Source organism: Halichoerus grypus, chromosome 7 (assembly GCF_964656455.1).
Source record: "Halichoerus grypus chromosome 7, mHalGry1.hap1.1, whole genome shotgun sequence".
NCBI lineage: Eukaryota > Metazoa > Chordata > Mammalia > Carnivora > Phocidae > Halichoerus > Halichoerus grypus.
The window spans coordinates 34308872-34336643 of record NC_135718.1 but is presented as its reverse complement, the minus strand read 5'-3'; the positions used below and the strand labels follow the sequence as shown (position 1 = coordinate 34336643).

At 37.0% G+C, this 27772-nt stretch overlaps 1 protein-coding gene across 1 annotated transcript in view; it reads left to right on the top strand.

Annotated features, from left to right (window-relative positions):
- MARCHF5 (membrane associated ring-CH-type finger 5) overlaps positions 1-27772 on the top strand; it is a 49251-nt gene that overhangs the window by 5647 nt on the left and 15832 nt on the right. Inside the window, exon 2 of the mRNA XM_036079074.2 lies at positions 12230-12432. Within this exon, the coding sequence (XP_035934967.1) occupies positions 12230-12432 (203 nt within the window). The remainder of the gene's footprint in view (positions 1-12229; positions 12433-27772) is intronic.

Below are 27772 nucleotides of genomic sequence, written 5' to 3'. Positions count from 1 at the left end.
GGTGCCTTGTAAAGGTCACCAGTAATTTCTTAACCAATAAACCTAATGCCTTTTTTGCATGGTCCTCATATCCTTGACATATATTTAATGAAGATGAAACTGATGATCACCACCCCCTAACTTCTTGAAATTGTATTCTGTTATACCATATTATTTCTCTATCTTTTACTTTCCCCCCTCATATATTACCTACCTTTACTCCCTTCAATCATGTGAGTATGGTTTAAGCCTCAGCACTTACCATTCTTCTCTGAAGTGTATCCACTTACTATCTCACTTTCACCTCTATTTGAATGACTCCCAGATGTGTCTCTATTCCTGACCACTTTCCCATATTTCAGTGTCTCTTTCCTAGCTGGCCAATAGACATTTCCATTTTGTATATACATGGTATTACTAGCACCTTAACATATCTAAAACTAAACTCTTGATATTTCCCTGGCTTTTACTTTTCTTCCCAATTTTTGGATTTTGATTAGACCATCCTTCTAGTCCACTAACCATGAAACCCAAGTCTTTTTTTTTTTTTTCCTTTTTTTGCTTCTTTCCCTCCAAATTCACTCATCAAATATTATAGATTCTTCTTTCTCTGGTTCTACTTTTTCTCTTCCAATTTGACTTACAGAGTAGTACCAAAATTGGCCAAGGCATAATTATAGTCACCTCATTTCCATGTTTCAAAACCTGCCAGTCTGTACATCACCTATAGGATAAAATGTAAACTTTCAAGACCCTAGTGAAGGGGTTTAGATCTATTAATGTAATTCAGCCTCAGCCTACTTTAATCATACTCTTCTGCATTCCACTACATTGTCCTCTGGATATATCCTATGCTTTCTTTTTAAAGATTTTGTTTATTTATTTAGAGAGTGTGTGTGTGCATGTGGATGGAGGGGCAGAGGGAGAGGGAGAGAGAGAGAAAATCCTCAAGCAGACTCCCCGCCGAGCACAGAGCACCATGCGGAGCTTGATCCCAGGACCCTGAGATCATGCCCTGAACCGAAACCAAGAGTCAGATGCTTAACTGACTGAGCCACCCAGGCGCCCTGATATCCTATGTTTTCATATCCTTATTTTTGTTTTAGGTGACCTCCTCCCTTTTAACACCTGGCTAACTCTTACCCATCTTAAGAATTCAGCTCAAATATCACCTTGAAGCATTACATAGCCCCTTTAGGCAGAGTGAGTTTCTCCCTTCCTGTGTTTCTATAGAACCTTTACGCATTTATCATAGTAAATCACATTGTATTGTAATTTTGTTAATGCACCTATCCCATGTCTCAGAGCCTTCCCCCCATACTCATTACCACCACCACCACCATGCATATTCAACTAGAAGTTCATTGAGAACAGAAACGATTCCCTATTCCTTTTACCCACAAGAGCCTTGGAGTACATTGGAGACACTGTTGAATCTGTGTCTTTTCATTCTTTATAACATATCAGTGCTTAGAATAATCTTGCAAAAGCACCATTTAAGACACTGAGAGTATGGCTGGCACCAACTACCTTTTTAAAGCTTTGCTTCTCTTTAAGAATGAGTACATACATATCTGTTGCCCAGGCCAAACTGATTTGCTCACTATCCTCTAAACACAAGATGTTCTTTTTTAGCATCTTGCTTTCCAAAGTTCTACCCATTCTTCAAGACCCAGTTTAGTTTCTGCCTCATTTATAAAGCTTTTCTGGCCATTTTAGCCAGAAATATTTTTCCCCTCTTCTCCAGACTTGTGTAGCAATCCTTTATATGTCCTATATACATAGTAACTCCTAACTCTTTACATGCCAAACTTCATAAGTTGATGAGAGATGGTAATATTTATATGGGACAGTGGAATAGACTGGAAGGAATTTAGATCTCTCGTGAAAGCTCCTTAAAAGTACAAAATGAAACAGTTTCTTATACTGGCTCTAATGTCCTATGAAATAAAAAATGGAAAATTTTCTCCGAATTCACTATACATATGGCAGCGTGGCACAGTAAAGAAAGCCAGTGTTTTGGAGTTGAGGCCTAGGTTGCATCTGCGCCTCTCTATGAGGCTTCGGGCAAATTACTTAACCCTTTGGGGCTTTTGTTTACTTATTTATTTAAGATGGAAATAATTATGCTTTCAGAGTTTATGAAGATCAGAGACAAAGTGTATGTATGGTATGAATATATGCTTGATTGCTTTCATTGTGGTGTATTTCCCTTCAGTTTTACCCTTTGGTAATGTGTTGTGATTGTGGTTATATCTTTGTGATGAATCGGGATACTTTAACTTACATTCCACTTGGGTGAACAGACATATAAAGGGATTTTTAGTCTTCTTGATGGTATAGTTCCTGTTCCAGAATACATGGCGTGTGACACTTTTAATCCTGAGACAAAGCAAGCAGTGTGTAGTTCTTTCCATTGTTAAATGGGGCCTTTCTTGCATTAACCAGAGTATGGGTCTCTAAAGCATGTTCTGAATTAAGGAGTGCTTGTTCTCTTTACTTAAAACAGTCCTGCAAATACATTGTTAAGGCACCATATATAATACAACAGCAGCAATTTAAAGCTTGTTTCATTGTTCTCTCCTACCTCCTGGAATTCTTCTATTCTGCTGCACCAGTTTTCATCAAAGTGATCTCTAAGGCAAGAGCCTATGATTTCTCACATCTTTCTAATAACCCAAGGAAAAGACCTGTAATTTGAGTCTGTAAAGATAGACTTTACTGCCAGTTGTTTTATTAGATAGCCATACCTATCTTGCTTAGTAAATTTATGTGCTATTGAGAAATTATTTTATTGATAATTAAAGTTTACTCCCCTTTTTTTTCCACATACTTTTAAAAAATAATCATATAAATAGTGGATGACTCAACAAATGAGCCCTATGAAGTGAGGTTATCTTTGTCGTCCATCCTTTACTAACTGGTTTATAGTATCTATACAGTGTCTATATAATAGCTTTATCCTAAAACCTTTTCCAACCATGTTGGTCTTCTCATTGTCCATGACCATATGCTCATTTCTGTCTCTAAGCTTGTTTATGCTATTTTTCTTACTCAGAATACCCTTTTCATTCCCAATTCAGCTTGAATTCTCATTCTTTTCATGAAACCATCTCAGCTCTTTCATCCTGTGTTTCTTACTGTCATCATCACATTTCTCTATTATGGTCTCTGACATCTTTTCCTGGCACTTTATGTATTCCTTGTGGCATCAAATAATGAATGTACTTAGTGGATACTCAAGTTGATTTAAGAGGAGATCTTGAATAATCTTAGGTTTAAGGCAAACTAGCCATGTATTCCTTAAACAGTATAAAGTTTACTGTTAGGAAAGATCTGTCACTGGAAAATTACAATTTTAAAATCATGTAGAATAAAATGATCTTTTATAAAGAATGGCATGTTATATGTACAGATTTAATGATATTACCAATACCATTAAGGCTATAGATTTATGTTAAGGAATAAGTAATATTCTTGAGAGCTTGTTTGGAGGTTCTAGCAGGGGAGCGCAGCTACTCGTATACCCTTGACCGAAGAACGGTCCTCCTCTATCGGGGAAGGTCGTCCTCTTCGACCGAGCGCGCAGCTTCGGGAGGGACGCACAGGGAGCAGTGAGGGAGGAAGGGGACACCCGCCTAGCCAGCCAGATCAGCCGAATCAACCCTGGCGATCAATGGGGTGACAGATGTCGCAGCCAGATCGCCCTCACATCCAGGAATAAGTAATATTCTTTAGATTCATCTAGTTCTTTTTTTCTTGTCTTCATATTATGATAATAGTGATTTGTTCTTTAACTTCTGAGGCAGTTGTGATAATTCCCAGATTTCTCTTTACTTTATAAAGTAATGTGCCCCTTCTTGGCAGGTGGGAAGGTGTGGAAGTAAACAATGTGTATATCAGCGAGCAGGAGACATTTAGAGAAGCTAGTGGAGGGGTACCCAGGTGGCTCAGTCAGTTAAGCGTCTGCCTTCGGCTTGGGTCATGATCTTGGGGTCTTGGGATCAAGCTCTGCGTCGGGCTCCCTGCTCGCCGGGGAGTTTGCTTGTCTCTCTCCCTCTGTCCCTCCCCCCCAATACATGCTTGCTTTCTCTCTCTCATAAATGGATAAAATTTTTAAAAAGAAAAGAAAGAAAAGAAAAGCTAGTGGAAAGAAAAGACAGTGGAAGAAAATGAATTGAGAGGACTTGGATGAATATCTTAAGCAATGGTGGTGGCCTACTGAAAAATTTGGGGGGGATGATTAAGAATCCAGGACTTTTTCCACTGAATACGAGGGTGCCAAGCAGGATTGCTTTATGTGCTAATTTAGGTAACAAAGTATATCCATAAAATCTAGGCATTGATATAAAGTTGACACCATATTTCTCATCTTTATCAGTGCCATTATTGCCAGTGTTCATTTGGTAGTTATATATATGCCAGGCAATTGGAGAGGTGCAGAGGGAGAGAGAGAGAAACTTAAGCAGGCTCCACACCCAGCGCAGACCCCCCCCCCCCACCCCCAATAGGGGCTTGATCTCATAACCCTGAGATCATGACCTGAGCTGAAATGAAGAGTCAGAAGCTTAACTGACTGAGCCACTCAGGCGCCCCCGCCAGGCAATTCTTAAGCAGTTTCATGATCACTTGTTTAATCCTTTACAATAAGGGCTCTGAACATTAAACCTTTTTTATGCAGAGAACTCCTTTGGCAGACTGGTTAAGCTGTGGGTTCCTGCTCAGAATGTTTTGAAGGAATGAAACAAATATATAGGATCAGAAATGAAACCAATTATGTTGAACTATAGCAAATCAACATATTAAAAATCTGACATAGTAATATGAGCTTTAACAGCTTTAAAATATAAGCTCTGTTGGTTGGTCTGAGAACTAAATTCAAATTAGCAATGAGCTAAATGTTATTTTGGGATATGCACATCCAGCTGTAAAGTAATATGAAAATTTCTGGTCACTATACTAATTTCTAATTGCTGTACTGCTAGTATTACTATGGTTTGCTTACATTCATTATTGGAAGAAATTAAATTTTATTTAGAGGTTAGCAAAAATAAGATATAATTTCTTTCCCCATCCAAATTTGCCAAACCCTATAAGTTTTCATGGACCCCAGATTACGAACCCTTGCTTTACAATACAAGAAATTCTGTCATTACACCTATAGTAAGTGGTGAGCAGGGATTTGAACTCTGGCAGTCTGGCTCCAAAGTCCAGGTTCTTTACTCGTTTAGAACATCCTGAAATCACATAGTCTTTCCCTCAAATTTAGCTCTTTTCCTTAGGAAAAAAAAAAATCTTAAGCATTTTACTTACTGTTTAAATTAAAAACAGAATAATTTAAAAATTTACATTGAGTGTAACATGAAACTTTATTTCTGTATTGTGGTGAGTTGAGGAGACTTACAAAGGGAATAAAGAAGGAAAAAGGAAAGAAGGATGGCTAGAGCAGATTCTCAAACTTCAGGTATTGTGATCACCTGTCAGCAGGTGATCAAAAAATAAAATGTCAGCAGTTCCTCAAAAAAATTAAAAATAGGGGCGCCTGGGTGGCTCAGTCGTTGAGCGTCTGCCTTTGGCTCAGGTCATGATCCCAGGGTCCTGGGATTGAGCCCCGCATCGGGCTCCCTGCTCAGTGGGAAGCCTGCTTCTCCCTCTCCCACTCCCCCTGCTTATGTTCCCTCTCCCGCTGTGTCTTTCTCTGTCAAATAAATAAAATCTTTAAAATATATATATATTTTAAAAAATTAAAAATAGAATTACCATATATAATCCAGCAGTGCCACTTCTGGGTGTATATACCTCAAAGAATTGAAAAGGTCTCAAAGAAATATTTGTATACCCATGTTCATAGCATTATTCACAGTAGCTAAATATGGAAGCAACCCAAGTATTTCTTGACCAGTGAACAGGTAAGCACAATGGAATATTATTCAGCTTTAAAAATGAAGGATATCCTGCAGTATGCTACAACGTAGATAAACCTTGAGGACATTATGCTAAGTGAAATAAGCCAGTCACAAGACAAATACTGGATGATCCCATTTATATGAGGTACTTAGAATAGTCAAAAATCATAAAGACACTATAATGGTGGTTGTCAGGGGCTGAGGGGAAGAGAGAATGGGGAGTTGTTTAATAGGTAAAGAGTTTCAGTTTTACAAGATGGAAAGAGCTACAAGATGGGTGGTTGTGATGGTTGCACAACACTGTAAATTTTTTTTTTTTTTTAAGATTTTATTTATTTGACACAGAGAGGGAGAGGAAGCACAAGTAGAGGGAGAGGGAGAAGCAGACTCCCCGCTGAGCAGGGAGCTTGATCCCAGGACCCTGAGATCATGACCTGAGCTGAAGACAGATGCTTAACTGAGCCACCCAGGCGCCTCAACATTGTGAATGTATTTAATACCATTAAACTATACACTTAAAAATGGTTAAGATGGTAAATTTTATGTTATATGTATTTTACCACAATAAAAAAGAATAATTAAAAGTTTTTTTTTAATAAACTTTTTAAGTGTAATGTCAGGTCCTATTCCCAGAGGTTCTGATTATGTATGGTCTTCGATAGGGCCTGAGAATTTGCATTTCTAGTAAGTTCTCAAATGATATTTGTGCATTACATTGAACAGATTGGAGGGTTGAAGGGAAGCAGGGAATCACTTAAAGAGAAACTTAAGAGTTTGGTCAGAAATTATAACCTCTTTTTGGGTGTGGACTTTGGAAAGTTTTTGGCTTTGTTCTTTGAAATGGGAAATAGCCGGTTATTCTCACTAGGATATTCAGAATACATCCCATAAATTATACCATTAAAATTGTAATAACTTGAATTAAAGTAGAATTGTTATATTGACGTTAAAATGCAAATTTATGGCATTGTCAGTAAAAATTTTTAATTTCAAAATGTTGGTTTTTATCTTTCTTGTCTGTTTTGTTTTTAAGATTTTATTTATTTGACAGAGAGGGAACACAAGCAGAGGGAGTGGGAGAAGGAGAGGGAGAAGCAGGCTTTCCGCTGAGCAGGGAGCCCAATGTGGGGCTCAGTCCCAGGACTGTGGGATCATGACCTGAGCCGAAGGCAGATGCTTAACGACTGAGCCACCCAGGCGCCCCTGTTGTCTGTTTTTATCTAAGAAAAGCTTGAAGACTCAAAGTACTTGCAGTGGGAATTAGGTTTATTTAAGACTTTTCTGTTCAAGTTCTGGTCAGTAGGAAATAAAGCTGTTGACAAAAAATACTGTGTGTACTTAAAAAAGCTGTTTGGAGTTTTTATCATATGAGTGTTCTGGGGCCATCTCTTATATCTAGTTTTTCACACTCTATCAAGATTGTTTGGGTTGCACATGGTGGAAAATCTGCCCCAAACTGGTTAAACTAAAAAAAACAACTATAGGTTTATGTAAGTGAACAGTGCAAAAGTATATTTAGCTTTAAGCACAGCTTGATCCATGTCTCAAAGCCATCAGTTTCTTTCAGCTTCCTCTGGGTTCTTTAGGCTCCACATGGTGGTTCTCCTGGCAGTAATAGCCTTACACCTTCATTTAGCTTCACGCTTTCCTGCCTTCAAGCTCAGTACCAAACAGAAAGCCTGTGTACCAGCTTTCCCAGCAAAAATTCTGAGATTCAGTCTGATAAAACCACCTTCATGGGCCCAGTCCTCAATCACTGTAATTTGGGGGTGGGATATGCCCTTAAACCAATCTGAGGATTACTTTTCCTGGAGCTGGGGATGGGGGAGGACTAACTGCCTAAACCACATACAGGACTGATGTTAGAGGGAAGCGTGGTTTTCCATAGAAAGCGTGGGAAACTGTTTGTTCCTAAAAAAGAAGAGAAATCGTGCTGTCCATTAAACCACAAGTTTCTTCTCTGTCCTCCATTCGGAGATTTTTTTTTTTTTAAAGATTTTATTTATTTATTTGACAGAGACACAGCGAGAGAGGGAACACAAGCAGGGGGAGTGGGAAAGGGAGAAGCAGGCTTCCCGCTGAGCAGGGAGCCCGATGCGGGGCTCGATCCCAGGACCCTGGGATCATGACCTGAGCCGAGGGCAGACGCTTAATGACTGAGCCACCCAGGCGCCCCTCCATTCTGAGATCTTGAGAAACTGTAAACCCATCATTTTCAGTCACCTCTTTCTCCCTAAAAGGAGGGAGGCGGGGGAATAGGGAATAAATAGCTGAAATAGACGGCACCAAGAAGGGAGTATGGTATGGGGAAGGAAAGAGGGAAAGCATAATTATAAGACCTTCTCAGCTGATGCTCCTGGTCAGTCTGTCAGAAGTTTTAAAAAAATGAGGAAAGAAAGGATTCATAAACATACATATTAGTTCCCTTCCCTCCTGTTCTCCAGCCCTGAAGACTAGTAACTGTCTTATATAGGCTATTTGCCTAAAAACATTTATGTGACCAGTTTTATATGCTTTAAGTTAATTTCTGATGTGCCTGGCCCTTTTATCACAAACTAATGTTCTTTACATATTAGGTCGATTAAACTCCCATATCTAGTAAGGTTGTAAATCAGTTAAATTCTTTAGAACTTAACATTTTCTGTACTGTCACTTTTAATTTAAAAAAAAAGCAGTTATTTCTAACTCAAGCAAATCAAGTAGACGTCTCCTTCATACAGTTTGCTTTCACCAATCTCTTTTTTTTTCACCTGCCATTTTTCTTTTATTTTTTAAAGATTTTATTTCATTGTTAGCACCTGTGAGCCAGTGTGGGGGAAGGGCAGAGGGGAGGGAGAGGGACAAGAAGATTTGGTGCTGAACATGGAGCCCTACACGGGGCTCTATCTCACAACCCTAAGATCATGACCTGAGCCCAAACCAAGAATGGGATGCTTAACCGAATGAGCCACCCAGGCGTCCCTCACCTGCCATTTTCCTATACCAGCAGTTCTCAAACTTCACCTCAGGATCACCTTCACAGAATTCAAGGCGCTCCTCCTCCAGAGTTTCTGATTCACTAGCTCTGGGGTGAAACTAGAGAATTTGCAGGTTACCAAGTGATCCTGAAGCTGCTGGTCCAGGAAACTTTGTTTCAAGAATCTCTGTAATCGCTTGTCCCTGCCTCTGCTAATTTCTGTCACTCCTCCCTGAAGACTTCTCTGATCTATCCAAATTGATCCTTCAGTTTCTTCTTAAAATGGATATACCTGTGGTAATTTCTCTGCAACCTTAAATCTCTTCTATCTACTGGATGTGGCCCTAATTAAATTATAGGATTTTCCAAATAGATAGAGTCATCCATTTATTTTGTTTGTGCAACAACATGGACCCAGTGAATACTCAGTAAATGTTGCTAGCAACATCTGTACTATTGTTAGAAAATTTCATTACGTATCTGTATCTAAACTATAATTTTTAGATGAAGTAATTTGGTGTTATCAGAAGTTTAATATTTGATCTCAAATGACCATCATTAGATTAACTGTGTAATGACTGGAATAAAGAGAAAATGGATATGGTAAGTTGGTGGATTTGAGAGTATTGGTATAATTAGATTTCTTTTAATATCTCCTCTGTAAGATAATTTCAGTTATTCTGTAATGAGCATTAGCTTCAACACCCAAATTTGTAAACTGTATACTATCACTATGAATCAAACAATAAAAGCAAGGTTATTGTATTACCACTTCTTATTGGGCTTAACTCCTAGTAAGTTTCCATATAAATCATATGGAAAATAAATAATCGTTCAACTCTCTTACCTATCATAGTTGTGAAATTAGAAAAAATGTCTAAAATGCTTTAAATGTCAGTTGAATACCTTCTAAAAAGTAAAACTATAGAAAGTGTTCAGTGGTATACTGATGCCTCACCTTTGAAATGCATCAAAAAGGAAAATGGATTGATGAATGAATATGTAGTAAAGCACATATAAAGCAAAATGGTAAGAATTACAGAATCTAGATATTGAGAATGTGTGTAGTCACTGAACAGTTTTTCAGCTTTTTTTGAAAGTTTGAAATTTTTCATAATAAAATTTTGGGAAAAATAACCTTAACACTATCTAGAATTTACGGGGAATATAGATAGCTATACAAGTATTTGCATTGGATTGAAATATGAAATTGCCATTTATATAGGTCAAAAGCAGACAAATACAGACAATTTCATTTGGTTCAACCTAGTATTAAAGTTGTTCTGAGTAAATATATTTTTACATTTTATTTTTTTCCTGGTGACTGAAATTGTCTTTATTCAGTTCACCTTAATACTGATTAATCATTAATCATTAATCTAGATGTATTTAGCTACATATGCTCATTGTTGAAATGAAAAACTTAGAAGAACTTAGAACGCGTCTCAGTATTCTGCCTATGTGTTGTTACCAAAATTATATCTCTCATTTCCCGGAAGTATAGAAATATATTTACAAACTTACCTCAGTGTGGGTCACATACATACTAACACCTCAGTTAATCAAGTCTGTTTGCGGGCGCCTGGGTGGCTCAGTCGTTAAGCGTTTGCCTTCGGCTCAGGTCATGATCCCAGAGTCCTGGGATCGAGACCCACATCGGGCTCCCTGCTCGGCGGGAAGCCTGCTTCTCCCTCTCCCACTCCCCCTGCTTGTGTTCCTGCTCTCACTAACTCTCTCTCTGTCAAATAAATAAATAAAATCTTAAAAAAAAAAAAAAAATCAAGTCTGTTTGCTCTCTATTTGTCAATTGAAGTTTTGTGGAAAACTTCAGATTATATAATCCCAGTCAAACTGTGGATAGTGATGATAATTGCACAACAATATGAATGCACTTCATACTACTGAATTATACTCTTAAAAATGGTTAAAGTAGTAAATTTTATGTATATTTTCCCACAGTAAAATTTAAAAGACGGAGAGGAGGAGGGGACACTTTTGGATAACAATAGGATAGTATGAGAGCCCAGATAGCTTGGCTGAGGTGGGTCAGAGTGCTAAAGAAACACTACCTACCTACCATTTTTACCTAAGTCATATGAAACCTGACTGAATTTGAAAGCTGAGTAAAATCACAATTTTGGATGTTGTTGCCATGAATTCAGTTAAGCTTTTTTCCCTATTCTAATTGGAAAATTTTAATTGGAATACACAATTAAAATTTGTTGTTCTACAAGGACTGGAGACCTCACACATCTATAGTACCTGATTATATAGTCTTTCCCATTGAGCATAGTTAAGCTAGTTGTTCTGACAGAAGCCACTTATCTAATTAAATGAAAAGTACACAGTAGGTAGCAAGCCTTAATTAGCAGTTTCCAATTGTACAAACTTTAATAGGGGGAGGAGTGAATGGTCTCACTGAGTTAAATTGTATTTGCCCTAGTGGAAATTAGTGTCAAAGCTTGTGTCAATTGGGAGAAAAAATAAAGAATTGCAACCTAATCCCACAAGAACAAATTAGACTTAATGAGGTACTCTATTTTTTTTTTAAGTTTTTTTTTTTTTTTTAGGGGTGCCTGGGTGGCGCAGTCCGTTAAGCATCTGACTCTCGATTTCATCTCAGGTCATGATCTCAGGGTTGTGGGATCAAGCCCTGTATGGGGCTCTGTGCTCAGTGGGGAGTCTGCTGGAGATTATCTTTCTCTGGGAAAGGGAGGGAGGAGGGAGGGAGAGTGAGTGTGTGTGCAATGGGGGGGTGCGGCGCAGAGGAAGAGGGAAAGAATCTTAAGCAGACTTCCCACTGAGCACTGAGCCAAATCAAGAGTCCGACCCCTTTGTGCTCTTTTTTAAAACTTAATGATCTTTCTCTCTTCTCATAATCATACTTTACCAGGAAGAGAAATGGTTTTTTTTCCTCAATTGAAAATTGAATGAGACCATAGTGAAATTATTTGTGTAATACTTTAGTTTTCCAAGTTGAAGAGGTTAAGAGGTTAGTGCTGTTGAAGTGGGGAAAATACTGAATTTCACATATTCCTGTGCTTACCACTCCTCAAAGAATTATTAGGTCTTATAAAACAAAAGCAGCTTGAGGGTTGTCGTTTTATGCTCTGATTCATAAGTGAAGAATCATTAGAAAGATGGAGGAAATTACATAAAAACAAAATTCAGAAAACACAAGATTCTGCAGAAGAATACAAGAAAAAGAAGAAACTCCTCTACTGGAAATGTATTGATTGTTTTGTCTCCTCAGTATTTAAATGTAAAGTAGAGGTTCTATGATATAAAATAGTAGGCTCATCCCAGTAAGTTAGAGCTACAATGGCGAATTAGGTTGCAAAGGCGACTGGGGTCTTAAAGATAACATTATTTCTCTTTTAATTTACAGAAGTTGCTGGGTATGTTTTGCCACTGATGAAGATGATAGAACAGCTGAATGGGTGAGACCATGCAGGTGCAGAGGATCTACAAAATGGGTTCACCAGGCTTGTCTACAGCGCTGGGTAGATGAAAAACAAAGAGGAAACAGTACAGCCAGAGTGGCATGTCCTCAGTGCAATGCTGAATACTTAATAGTTTTTCCAAAGTTGGGTAAGCAGATCCTTAAAAACAGCAGAGATACATGTGATGTTATTTTACATAACTCTATGATCTCAGGTTTATTTTAAAGTGACCCATCTGTTTCTTTGTAAATTTCTCTATTCTCATTCTGTTGTTTCCTCTCTAAATGTTATTTGTTTTGCTAACAGTTTACATTATCCTTAATATATCTTCAAATCCATCCATTTGTGTGTTAAATGTTTTTATTTTGGTTGAGTGGATAAAAAACTTGGACATCTGATTCAGTGGATAAAATCAAATAACAAAGCCATAATAAAAAAGCTGACCAAAAGAGCCTTATTCTCTGGAGACCATTGATGTAGGAGAAAGAAAACAACAATGTGTTCTCTCTAATACTTATCCTTAATTCTTCTATTAAGGAATAAAAGTAGGGAAGTTAAAGACTTAATAGTTTTAATCTCATCTTTGGAATCCAATTTATGTGGTTGTCCTTCATGAAAACTGCTTTCTTCTTTCTGCAACTTGGCAGGCAAGGAATAACCAAAGATCTTTTAGAATGGGGTTAGCATTGAAAAAAGTAGAGCCCACTATTTAGAGGAAGCTGTAACTAAGGCTGATATTTAGTTACCATGTTCCATTACAGCCATGTGATTGTGAACTGGTGTCTCTATTTGGTGTTTATGCCATACCAGTTGTTAAACATTTTTAATACCACCCTTGACTGTAATCAAGAGATATATGAAGGCACTTTGGGTTCTGGGAAGGTCAGACAAAGAATGACTTTCAGGGGGAGGAGAGTTCAAGGAGAAATTTGAAATAATTATTAGATGTGTGTTTTCTAGGTACTGTACATACTGAAATAAGACCCTCTTTAAAAAAAAATAAGACAACATAAATGCTGATAATGAAGTGCTTTTCTAATGTGAGACAGTTAATAATAAGGGCAAACAAAATTTCCTTGGTTGTCTGTATTTCTCTAGCATAATTCATAAGGAATATGAAGGAAGAAATAATAGCTTCTTGTGAAAGGAAAGTAGTAGAGAAAGTAGTGTTTCTCAAATATTTAGAATTTGTGGACCACATGATGGGTCTTCATGTACACCACAGATTTTAGGTAAAGACAAAGTAATCCAAAAGTTGACCCTTGAACAACACAGTGGTTAGGGGTACTGACCGCCCCCCCCCCCCCACGCAGTTAAAACTTCACCCACAGCAGGACGCCTGGATGGCTCAGTCAGTTAAGTGTCCAACTCTTGATTTCCACTCAAGTCATGATCTCAGGGTCATGAATTCGAGCCTCTATGCTGAGCCTGGAGCCGGTTTGAGATTCTCTCCTCCCTCTGCCCCTTCCCACTCATGTGGGCTCGCTCTCTCTTAAAAAATAAAAATATTAAAAATTCATCTACAGTTTTTGACCCCCCTAAAACTTTACTAATAGCCTTACCGCTAATATAAACGTTGATTCACACATATTTTATATATTATATGTATGATATACTGTATTCTTACAATAAAGTAAGCTGGAGAAAAGAAAATGTTAAGAAACTCATAAGAGGGGGTGCTCGGGTGGCTCAGTCAGTTAAGCATCTGCCTTTGGCTCAAGTCATGATCACAAGGTCCTGGGATTGAGCCCCACATCATGCTCCATGTTCAGCAGCGAAGTCTGCTTCTCCCTCTCCCCTCTGCTCCTGTTCTCTCTCTCAAATAAAATAAAGTATTTTTAAAAAATCATAAGAGAAAATACATTTATAATGTACTTATTTTATTTAAAAAAAATCCACATATAAGTGGAGCCACACAGGTCAAACCATGTTGTTCAAGAGTCAACTATAATATTAAAGCAGTATTCTAAAATAATTTAAACATCAGGAAAAGCAATTACTGCTGCATTCTTTCACCATACTGATACCTAGCTCACTAAAGTCAAAGGTTTCATATTCAGCTGTTTCTTTTCCTACTCTTTAATTCTTCTGATAATCCCACTTTTCAGCTATAGGTTTTTGAGAATAGCAACAAGTACAGGATGATTCTGTTAGATGTTTTAGATGTTTAAATGGATGGATACAAAAATTATTGCAAGAATTCTCACTGAACATTACATACATTGTTAGATGAGGCACTGAGTTGACAAATGAATGGCACTCAACAGTGAAGCTGAATATTTCATTTTGGAAGATGGTAGTGGGTAAATCTGTCCTTTTGGTTGTATTCAGTTCTAGGAAATAAATTTTCAGACTAGTGTGGTAATATGATTTTTAGGTATACCTAATACTAAGACATTGATTTTTTTTCCTACAGCAAGGAAGGAAAATGGGTAGACGTTGAAAAGGTCAGACTCTGTTTGGTTAAGCCATTTATATCATGATTTGGTCTTTATATTTTATCCTTTTTTTTTAATATTTATTTATTTTAGAGAACGTGCATGCACTTGTAAGCAGGGAGAAGGGATAGAGGGAGAAGGAGGGAGAGAACCTTAGGCAGGCTCCACACCCAGCATGGAGCCTGAGCAGGGCTCAGTCTCACAAACCTGAGCCGAAATTAAGAGTCAGACACTTAACCGACTGAGCCACCCAGGCATCCATTCCATGCCGTTTTTAACAGTGACTCAAGAACACAAGACTTACTGTCAAATGCCAGCTGTTGTCTGTAAATGAAGCCATGTGTGAATTAGCTTTCAGGTGCCATACTCTTTCTTGCTACACAGATGGCTAGTGCTCTTGGCCCTGATCCCAGTATACCTTTTCAAGTCAAGTTCAAAAATAATTGTTGGTTAAAAGAAAATCCCTTCTCTATAGCATGTTTTCACTGATGATCAATTAAAAGTTGCATATATTTCTTGATTTACGTATTATGTAAATGCCAACAGTTGATTCATACTCTGAACACTACTGGTTTCTTTCAGCCATAAAACAAAATATTTAAGAACATACATCTGTGATAGTAATTGTTCTTCGTTGCTGTGTACCAAACATATGATGTACTTTAGTGTCATCTGATGATAGAATTTTGCCAGCAGATTGTTTTCTCTTTTAGCATATTCATGATTAATTTTGCACTGACAATTTATACCTGTTTTTGTTAAAATAAGTTGAAGTTCCTTTGACTGCAGTTTTTAATCTTTGTTTTCGGTGACAAAATTCATAATGCAGGCTTTGATTGCAGGCTGGAGTGGTTGAAAATTATATGAATGCTTCAGTGGCTTCTTGTCCCTGTTTAATAATATATTACAGTACAGTGGGAACAAGGAGGTCTCCTTGTGCACACTAATCCTAATTCACTGGTCACAGCCCATTCCTAGATCACACTATTTTCACTCTGGATATTATACCGTTTATCATTTATGACATTCTGAGTTAAATGTGTTTTTATCACTTTTACTCTTCAGTGAACATTTGACGCATTGATTCTCTTTCTTAAATTTGGGATTTAACACATGATGTTATTAACAAAATACATGTTTAACCAATGTAAACAACTCACATGATGTGAAGGTGTGTTAGCTGAAACAAACAGTCCCTCCTTAACTATTCTTGTAGAGTATATGTGACCCTGGAAACATAACACTTAAGAACTTACAAGAATTTTCTTGAAATTCATTATTTTTTCAAATTTGGGAAATGTTTGTGATCAAAATTTTTATTACTTTTTCATCAAATTGTTTGTAGACCAGTTAATAGATTGGCAGGAACTACCTTTGGTCTCCAAACAACATGTGAGAGACACTGGCTAGACAAAGGAATGTAAGATAAGAGAATATGCAGAGAGGAAGAGGTGATGATTAACATTCCAGTGGGATGATCTCTGTGTAGCAAGTATTTTAAGTTTTATATGGATTTAAACTCAGTCTGGCTGGGTAGCTGCCAAATCTGCGACTTTTCTAGTACTTAATGGTGGTCTGAATGGAGGGGTGGTGTGTGTTAATTATTGATAGGGAATATATTGTGCTTAGTTATGAAAAACTTAGCAGACTCCTCAGACTTTCATTCTTCTCACTTTGTCACCCATCTTAGGGTTTGCTTTCTTCTTTCTGCTAGTGAGTTAGGCCAGTTGCATGTATGCAACTACTTAAAAAGCTCAGAGTGTCCTCTGAGGACCAGCAGCACTGGAATCATCTGAGAGCTGTTAGGAATGAAAAACCTTAACACCCCACCCCATCCTCTCTTTGAATCAAAATCTGTATTTTTATGAGATCATCAGACAAGTTATGTACATGTTAAATTTAAGAAGCGTTGCCTTAAAACATGAAGAGAATACCAGCTGGAAAATGTTTGTCTTTTATTAAAAATAAAGCATTTCCATGAAGTTTAAGATCAGGTAGTAATCTCGGTTAGCCAAACAGAAGAATTCAAAGGAGAGTATCTCAAGGGCAGAGTTCTTTTTTTTTTTTAAGATTTTATTTATTTGACAGAGAGGGACACAAGCAGGGGCAGAGGGTGAGGGAGAAGTAGGCCCCCCGCTGAGCAGGGAGCCTGATGTGGGGCTCTGGGGCTCGATCCCAGGACCCTGGGATCATGACCTGAGCCGAAGGCAGACGCTTAACTACTGAGCCACCCAGGCGCCCCTCAAGGGCAGAGTTCTTGATTCCTAAGAGTAGCAGGGACTGATTCACATTAGCTTCTTTTTCCTTAATTTCTTTCAACAATATTTTGTAGTTTTCAGTGTGCAGGTCTTTTGCTTTGTTAAATTTATTCCTAAGTATTTCACTTTTTTGTGCCTTTTTTAAATGGAATTTTTTTCATAATTTTATTTTCAGATTGTTTATTGTGAGTGTATAGGACACAGTTGATTTTTATATTTTAATCTCGTGTTCTAAAACTAAGTGAACTTTTAATGGTTCTGATAGTTTTTAAGCATTTTCTGTATACAGGATCATGTTATTTGTCAATATAATTTTACTTCCTCTTTCCCAGTCTTGATGCTTTTATTTCATTCTCTCGCTTTCATTCTCTGCCTAATTTCATTCTCTGTTGCAATCACCAGTACTTCAATGAAAGTGGTTAGGACAGACATCCTTGTCTTGTTTTTAATCTTAGAAAAACAATCTTTTGCTATTAAGTATTTTATCTCTGAGTTTTTCATACGGCTTTTATCAGGTTGAGAATGTTTCCTTCTACTTCTCTTGGGTGTTTTTACATGCAAGGGTAAATTCTTTTTCTGAATCTGTTGAGATGGGCGCCTGGGTGGCTCAGTCGTTAAGCGTCTGCCTTCGGCTCGGGTCATGATCCCAGGGTCCTGGGATCGAGTCCCACATCGGGCTCCCTGTTCGGCGGGAGGCCTGCTTCTCCCTCTCCCACTCCCCCTGCTTGTGTTCCTGCTCTCGCTGTCTCTCTCTCTATCAAATAAATAAAAATAAAATTAAAAAAATAAATAAAAAAAATGAATCTGTTGAGATGATCATGTGGTTTTTGTTCTTTGTTATTATGGTATATTACACTGATTTTCATATGTTAAACCAACTTTACATTCATGGGACAAATTCCACTTAATCATGGCATTTAGTGCATTTTAGATGTTGCTGGATTGGGTTTGCTAGTATTTTGTTGAGGATTTTTCTCTCTGTAGTCATAATGGATATTGGTCTGTGGTTTTCTTGTGATTTCTTTCACTGGTTTTGGTATTGGAGTAATACTGGCCTCATAGATTGAGTTGGGAAGTGATCTTACATTTTTTGGGAAGAGTTTATGAATGATTGGTTGTTAATTCTTTAAATGTTTGGTGGCAGTGAAGCCATATGGTCCTGGGCTTTTCTTCATAGGAAGTTTTTGGATTACTAGTTCAATCTTTACACTTGTTATAAAGGTCTGTTCAGATTTTCTATTTCTTTCTCTCTTTTTTTTTTAAGATTTTGTTTATTTATTTATTTATTTATTTATTCTTTTTTTTTTTTTTTTTTTTTTTTTAGAGAGATAGCGAGAGCAGGAACACAAGCAGGGGGAGTGGGAGAGGGAGAAGCAGGCTTCCTGCTGAGCAGGGAGCCTGACATGGAGCTCGATCCCAGGACCCTGGGATCATGACCTGAGCCGAAGGCAGACGCTTTACAACTGAGCCACCCATGCGCCCCTATTTCTTCTTGAGTCAGTTTCAAGAAGAAATTGGTGTCTTTCTATGAATTTGTTCATCTAGATTATCTAATTTGTTGACCTATGATTGTAGTATTCCTTTATAATCCTTTTTATTTCTATATGGTTAATATTAATGTCCCCTCTTTCATAATTTTAGTAATTTGAATCTTTTTTCTTTTGTCTTGGTCAGTCTAGCTAAAGGTTTGTCAGTTTTGTTGATCTTTTTAAAGACCCAAATTTTGGCTTCATTGATTTTTCTCCATTTTTCCATTTTCTATTTCATTTATTTCCACACTAGTCTTTATTATTTCCTTCTTTCTGCTCGGTTTGGATTTAGTTTGCTTTTCTTTTTTAGTTTCTTAAGGTAGAAGGTTAGGTTATTGGTTTGAGTTTTTGTTTTTTAGTAGACTTTATTTTTTAGAGCAGTTTTAGGTTCACAGCAAAATCGAGAAAAAAGTACAGAAATAGCCTGTATACTCCCTGCCTCGTCATATGCGTTGCCTTCTCCATTATCAGCATCCTTCACTGAGTGATACATTTGTCATAATTGATGAACCTATGTTGACACTTCATTATCACCCAAAGTCCATAGTTTACATTAGGATTCACTTGATGGTTGTATAGTCTATGGATATAGACAAATGTATAATGACATATATCCACCATTATAGTATAACACATAGTATTTTTATTTCTCTGTGCTCCACATATTCATCCCTCCCTCCTCCCTAACCCCTGTCAACCACTGATGTTTGTACTGCCTCCATATTTGCCTTTTTCAGAATGCCATATAGTTGTAATCATACAGAATGCAGCGTTTTCAGATTGGGGCTTCTTTCACTTAGTAATATATATGAATGTATATAAAATATATATAAAATTTCTCGATGTCTTTCATGCCTTGATAGTTCATTTCTTTTTAGCACTGAATAATATTCCATTGTCTGGATATACAGTTTATTTATCCATTTACCTACTAAAGGACATCTTGTCTCCAAGTTTTTGGGTGGACATGGGTTTTCAGTTTATTTAGGTAAATACCAAGGAGCGTGATTGCTGGATCATGTGGTAAGAGTATGTTTACTTTTGTAAGAAACTGCCAAACTGTCTTTCAAAGTGGCTGAGATTTTGCATTCCCACAGCAAGGAATTCTTATTCTATAACCTTGTCAGCATTTGGTGTTGTCAGTGTTTTGGATGTTAGCTATTCTAATAGATGTTTAGTGATATCTCATTGTTTCAATTTGCAATTCCCTAATGACATCCATAGAGCATCTTTTCATGTGTTTATTTGTAATTTTATGTCTTTGGTGAAGTGTCTGTTAAATCTTTTGATCATTTTTAAATCAGATTGTTTTCTTACTGTTTTAAGTGTTTTGTATATTGTGGATGACATTCCTTTATTAGATTATGTCTTTTGCAAATGTTTTTTCTCAATCTATAGGTTGTCTTCTCATTCTTTGCTTTCTCCTTTTTTAATGAAGTCACTTACAGTCATAACCTTCTAAGCACTGCTTAGATTTCTTTTTTGACCTGTTGATGATTTAGAAGTGTGTCGTTTAATTTTCACATACTTGTAAACTTGCCAGATGTCCTTGTTATTGATTTCTAATTTTATTCCATTGTGATCCAAGACCATACTTTGATTTCTGTCCTTTAAAATGTATTAAGGCTTGTTTTGTGGGCTAACATGGTTTATTCTTACAAATGTTCCATGTACACTTGAGAAGAATGAGTATTCTGTAAATATCCAGTTGGTTCATAGTATTTTCAAATCTTCTCTATTTCCTTGTTGATCTTTTACTTATCCTTCGTGGAAAGTAGGATATTGAAGTCTCCAAGTATTGTTGAATTGTCTGTTTCTCCAGTTCTGTCCATTTTTGCTTCATATATTTTAGGCTTTATTGCTAGGTGCATATGTGTTCTTAATTGTTATATCTTACTGATGGATTGTCCTTTTTGCCATTATAAAATGTCCCTTTTTTTTTTTTAAAGATTTTATTTATTAGAGAGAGAGAGCATAGTGGGGGGCAGAGGGAGAAGGAGAAGCAGACTCCCTGCTGAGCAGGGAGCCTGACGTGGGGCTCGATCCCAGGACCCCAAGATCACAACCTGAGCCAAAAGCAGACACTTAACCGACTGAGCCACCCAGGTGCCCCAAAATGTCCTTTATTTCTAATAATTTTTGTCTTAAAGTTGATTTTAACTGATATTAGTGTAGCCACTTCTTCTCTTTTATGTCTTCATAGATTATTGGTATATTCTTAGATTACTTTTTTTTTTTATAAGTAGGCTACACCTGACATGAGGCTTGAACTCACGACCCTGAGATTAAAAGTCATATGTTCTACCAACTGAGCGAGTCAGGTGCCCCCTTAGATTACTTTCAAGTTAAATTTTTATTACAGTTTTGTTTTTATTTCTTTATTGTTTTTCTGAGCTAAACATTAATTCAAACTTCTGTGTAGGGTTGAAGATAGCAATCACCCTCAAAAAGTGGTTATTAGAGGTGCCTAGCTGGCTCAGTCAGTAAAACATGTGACTCTTGATCTTGGGGTGGTAAGTCAGAGCCCCACGTTGGGTATAGAGATTACTTAAAAATAAAAAATCTTAACATTTGGTGGTTATCAAATGTTAAGTGGAGTGTAAAACTTAGAAGAGAAAGATACTCGCTAGGGTTGATGAGAGGGATGACTCCTGGGAGAAACCTTTCCTAGAGAATCAAGCAAATAAAATTTACTTCATTTTGTGATGTTATTTTTTTAAAATAATATTAACAGTGATATTAATAGCTATCATTTGTTAACAGGCTTCTATTTGCCAGACACTGTGTGGGTCACTTTGCCTGTGCTGTTTTATTTAAACCTCTCACAAGCTCTGCACAGTTAGATACTGTCCTTATTTTACAGATAAGAAAACAGATTCAGCAGATTTATTTAATGGAATCCCATGGGCCTCCAGCAAGTAAGTGAAGGAGCCATGATTTTAAACTGCTGAATTTCTTGTTACTGTCACTCAGTGAGTCAGCTACCAGGCCACATATAGATAAGTAGTTTCAGGTACTGTAAGAACTAATAGGGATGGTATGAATTTGAATTTATTTGAGATACTGTTAATAACTTATGTGTATGGTGTGTAAAGATTTTCAGTGATTTGATGCTATTAGAATTGAAGGACAAACATGGCAAGAAGCAAAATGATGGCTAGGGGCTTGCACCAACAAATGGTCTATTCTCTTTTTCCTTTGTGTCCATCCATATTTGCCCTGCTGGACATGGCAAGGAATAGCAAATGTTTGAAAGAAAAGATGCCATAACTACAGTATCTCTTAGTATTTTCTTTTGTTTCTTTTAAGTGTTTGAGTTTACTTTATATATTTTCCCTCTAGATAATACATTCACATGGACCAATTTCAAAAGATACTGAATATACCAGGGTGTTCAATGAAAGTCTTTTTACCATGTCCACCAGCCATAATGCCAAGTAAGTTTCTTACTTGGAGGCAGCCATTATTAGAAGTCTCAGTGTTTTATTCCAGGATGTTTCTCTTTTTCTCCCCCCATTCTTTTTTCCCTCTTCTCTCTCCCTCACACCCTGAAAAGCTATAAATATTAGGGGAGAGTTAAAGGAATAAACAAGGGACAGGAAAACACCCAGGAATCAGCAACTATATGAAATCATTTCCACTCCTAGGCCTGAAAGTGCAAGGGAAGGGAGCTATTAACAGAACTTGACAAGAGCTTTAGCAGAAGGAGAGAGGCTGTTTAACAGGGTCTATGGTTTTAGAGAAAGAAATGCCAACTGCCTGTAGTGAGGGAACCGGGACTGTGGGGGGACACTTTTACCACCCTCTGATTTTTTAGCCATCCCACTTACTGTTTGAACACATCGGAAGCTAGAGGACAAGGTTGCCTGGAAGATGCAATTTGTTTGGCAAATTGTGCACAAAGCAGAGTGGAGAAAGATGAGCAGTAAACCTGGAGAGGCAAATAGAATATTGAGCACAATTAGATTATATGTCAAAATACTATAGACAAGTATACTATAGATCATGTTCTATACTTGCTTTTTTTTCTCAGCAATATATGGTAGATACCTTTTTATATTAGTGTATAAAGAGCTTTTTTTTCTTTACAGTTACATAATACTCGGTTACACAGATGTATGTATGGTTATTTCTATAACCAGTCTTGTTAATGGACATAAAGGCTGTTTCTAATCTTTCACTACTACAAACAGTGCTGTCAAGAACAACTGTGTAAAATAATCTTATGCACATGCGCAAATATATCTAAGATAAATGACTGGAGTAGAATTGCTGGATCAAAGAATATGTGCGTTTATAACATTAATAGATATCATCAAATTGGCTTTTGTAGAGATTATACCTATTTAATCTTCCCAACAGTGTATTGGCGTGCCTGCTTTTCCATTGCCTTTGCCAGCATGCTGCTATCAATATACAGAACTAATTATATCTACTGCCTTAACATTGATCAAAGCTCAGCAGAATGTTCACTCAGGTATTTTTTTTCTCTGTTATTATAAAATATTTGTTGAAAAAGAAAATATCATAACTACATATGAGGAATAAAGACTAATAAACCATCACTTGCTGACCTACCCCTTAGGTTAGAAATAAAATATCCTGGTGAGTCCAACACTGTATCATTAAGTAATGACTATTTTATCCACAATAATGCTTTTTTTTCTTAAACTTGTATATAATATAGACATGATAATATAGAATGGACATAATAATATAGCTACAGCATCTTTTTTTTTTTCTTTTTTTAAAGATTTTGTGTATTAGAGAGAGCACAAGCAGGGGGAGCAGGAGAGGGAGAAGCAGGCTTCCTGCTGAGCAGGGAGCCTGATGGTGGGGTTTGATCCCAGGACTCTGGGATCATGACCTGAGCCAAAGGCAGATGCTTAACTGACTGAGCCACCCAGGCGCCACTATACCATCTTTTTTTAAATCAACGTTTTGTTTTAGGACAATTTCTGATTTATAGAAAAATTATAAAAATACTACAGAGAGTTCCCATATATCCCATATCCAGTTTTTTCTGTTGTTAACAGTTTATCTTAGTGTGGTACATTTGTTATAATTAACCAATGTTGTTATGTTATTATTAACTTATAGTCCATATTTTATTCAGATTTCTTTAATTTTTACCTAATGTCTTCATTCTGTTGCAGGATACCATATTACGTTTAGTCATGTCTCCTTAGGCTCCTCTTGGCTGTAACGGTTTCTTAGACTTTTCCTTGTTTTTGATGACCTTGACAATTTTGAGGAGTAATGTTCAGACGTTTTGTAGAATGTCCCCCAGTTGGGATTTGTTTGATGTTTTTCCCATTATCTGTTGGGGTTATGAGTTTTAGGGAGCAAAACCACAGAGGTGAAGTGCCATTTTCATCACCTCACATCAAAGACAAATATACTGTCAACATTACTTATCACTGGTGATACTGACTTTGATTATCTGGCTAAGGTAGTGTTTGTCAGATTTCCCCACTATAAAGTTACTCTTTTCCTTCTTTATATCAGCTTTTTTTGATAATGTCGTATTTGCCTGTTTATCGTTTCTCATCCTTTTATTTTCAGTTCTTTGGAGTTATTTTATTTTACATTTATTGTGATACTGATATAGTTGGGTTTTTACTGTCACATTTTCTGTGTTCTATTTGTACCATTTTTTCCTCCCCTCCCCCTTTTCTTGGCTATCTCCTGGGTTGAAGTGTTTTTTCCTCTGATACTGTATTTTCCCCTGTATTAATTTTTAAGTTTTATACTTTTTTCCCCTATTTAAATGGTTATCCTTGAAAAGTCTTAGCTTTTATCTCTTCAAATACTGCTCCTCCCCCATTCTAGAACTCTGATTAGAGTTATGTTAGACATTTTCATTTTCTTTCATGTCTCTTAACTTTTATGGATTTTTCATCTTTGGTCTCTGTACTTCAGCATTATAATTTCTTCTTAACGGTTACCTGATTCTCAAATTCTCACTTCAAGCATTGTCTAATCTGCAAGGGGTTTTGTTTTCTATAAGTTGTAGTTTTTTCTTAAATATGCCTGGTAATTGTTTATAGTCTCTTCCATTTTGTTCATTTGTAAGTTATCTTGTATTTTATTACATCATTTTTATGATTGGGTTGATAATTCCATTATCTAAAGTCTTTGGTAGCCTAAATCTGTTCTTTTTCTTCTGGTTCTTGTTCACAGTGCTTTATTTCTCTTTTTTTTTTTTTTTAAAGATTTTATTTATTTGACAGAGAGAGATATAGCGAGAGAGGGAACACAAGCAGGGGGAGTGGGAGAGGGAGAAGCAGGCTTCCCCGCAGAGCGGGGAGCCCGATGTGGGGCTCGATCCCAGGACCCCGGGATCATGACCTGAACCGAAGGCAGACACTTAACGACTGAGCCACCCAGGCGCCCCCACAGTGCTTTATTTCTCTTGAGTGTGGGGATTACATTCACATTTGTGTTCATATTTGTAAACTGTGGATATCCTGAAGGTGAAAGAACTCCAGAAAGGATTTGCATTTGGGATTTCTCCTTTAGCACAGATGGATTTCTAACCTGAAATCAGCATGCCAGTTGACTATAGTTACAAATATTTAGAGGAAACTATCCTCCTCATCCTACTTTTCTTCTTGAAGATAAGAGAGTTTTCCTTGTTGGCTCACTTTGTTGTCATGTGGATTTTTTTTTTTTCTGACTTACTCTTTCACTGATGGTTCATACAACCCTTGTGAGGATCTCCGAGTCAGCTCTCCAACTACGTATGGACCTAAAACCTAGCATGACTTGTAAACCCCAGTATTTTTGCTTTTCCACTTGTAATTTTTTCATTAGATAAAAGGATCATTTGTTGTCATAGTATTTCCCATTTTCTGGGTTTGTTATTACTCACACCCCGAGAATACATGGGTAATATGTTGCTCTGTTCCCTGCATTTCTTATCATGGTGGTTAGATCTCATCAGTGAAGTTATATATGATTTTTTTTTTTTAAGATTTTATTTCAGAGAGCGAGAGAGCACAAGCAGGGGTGGGGGGTGCAGAGGGAGAAGCAGACTCCCCGCTGAGCAGGGAGCCGATGCGGGGCTCAATCCCAGGACCCTGGGATCATGACCTAAGCCAAAGACAGACACTTAACGGACTGAGTCACCCAAGTGCCCCTATGATTGTTTTTTTCAAAAATATTTCATAGTTCTATGTACTTCCTACTACATCATGAGGCATATAATGTGTAGTGTCTTTCAAAGAAGAAACATTACAGTTGACACCTCAGAAATACAAAGGATCATGAGACTTCTGTGAACAATTGTAGCCAACAAACTGGATAACCTAGAAGTAAAGGATAAATTCCTAGAAACATACTACCTACCAAGACCGAATCATGAAGAAACAGAAAATGTGAACAGACCAACAGCAAGGAGATACAAACCTCCCAACAAAGAAAAACCCAGGACCAAATGGTTTCAGTGGAGAATTCTACTAAACAATTAAGGAAGAATCAATGCCAGTCCTCCTTAACTCTTCTCAAAAATTGAAAGAAGAAAATTCCCAAACTCATTTTATGAGGCCAGCATTATCCTGCTATCAAAGCCATATAGACACTACAAGAAAAGAAAATCACAAGCCAGTATCTCGATGAATATAGATGCAAAGATTCCCAACAAAGTATTAGCAAACCAAATTCAACAGCACATTAAAAGGGTCCTACACCATGACCCAGTGGGATTTATCCCTGGGATGGTTCAACATCTGCAAATCAATCACTGTGATATGCCACATTAATAGAATGAAAGATAAAAATCATATGATTATCTCAATAGATGCAGAAAAAAGCATTTGACAGAATTCCACATCCTTTCATGATAAAAACTCTCAACAAATTTTGTGTGGAAGGAATATGCCCCAACAAAATAAAGGCTGTATGTGACAAACCCACAGCTAACATCATACTTAACATTGAAAGGCTGAAAGCTATCCCACTAAGATCAAGAACAAGACAAGAGTGCCCATTCTCACCACTCCTATTCAACATAATACTGGAAGTCCTAGCCAGAGCAATTAGGCAAGAAAAAGAAAAGGCATCCAAATCAGAAAGAAGTAAAGTTGTCTTTGTTTGCAGGTGATGTCATACATGGAAAATCCTAAAGACTGCCCCCCAAAAATGTTAAATTCAGTAGAGTTGCAGGATGCAAAATCAACATAGAAAAATCAATGCATTTCTGTATACTAAAAACAAAATTATCTGAAAAAGAAAAAAATCCCATTTATAATATCAAAAGTAATTAAGTACTTATGAATAGAACTAAAAATTATAAGACATTGATGTAAGAAATTGAAGAAGACACAAATAAATGAAAAGATATTTCATGTTCATGGATTGAAAGAATATTTAAAATGTCCATACTACCAAAGCCATATATAGATTCATTGTAATCCCTGTCAATCCCAATGGCGTTTTTTACAGAGGTAGGAAAAAAAAATCCTAAAATTTGTATAGAATCACACATGACCCCAAATAACTTAAGCAGTCCTGAGAAAGAACAAAATGGGAAGCATCACATTTCCTGATTTCAAACTTTATTATGAAGCTGTGGTAATCAAAACAATATGGTACTGGTATAAATGGAGACACATAGGCCAATGGAACAGAATCAAGAGCCCAGAAGTAAACCCATGCATATACGTTCAACTAATATTTGGTAAAAGGAGCCAAGAATACTTGATAGGGAAAGAATAGTCCCTTCAGTAAATGGTGTTGGGAAAACTGGATATTCACATGCAAACGAATGAAATTGGACCCCTATCTTTTTTTTTTTTTTAGATGTTTTTATTTATTTATTTGACAGCACAAGCAGATGGAGTAGCAGGTAGAGGGAGAGGGAGAAGCAGGCTCCCTGCTGAGTAAGGAGCCCGATGCGGGGCTCGATCCCAGGATCCTGGGATCATGACCTGAGCCGAAGGCAGTTGCTTAACCAACTGAGCCATCCAGGCACCCCTGGACCCCTATCTTATACCACTTACAAAAATTAATTTGAAATGGATTAAAGGCTTCAGTATAAGACCTGAAACTATAAAACTTCTACAAGAAAATGGGGTTTTCTAATTCAAGTCTCTTATATTAAGTTTTTCTGGATTGATACTACTTTCTTTCTTTGTACTTGTTTTGGATACAAAATCTTGTGGATTTTATTCTAGTTTACACTGACTTTAATCTGCTATAAGATTAGTTTTCCTAAAATATCGTTTTCATTTTAGCATGTCTCTCAGGAACTTCCTAAGTAG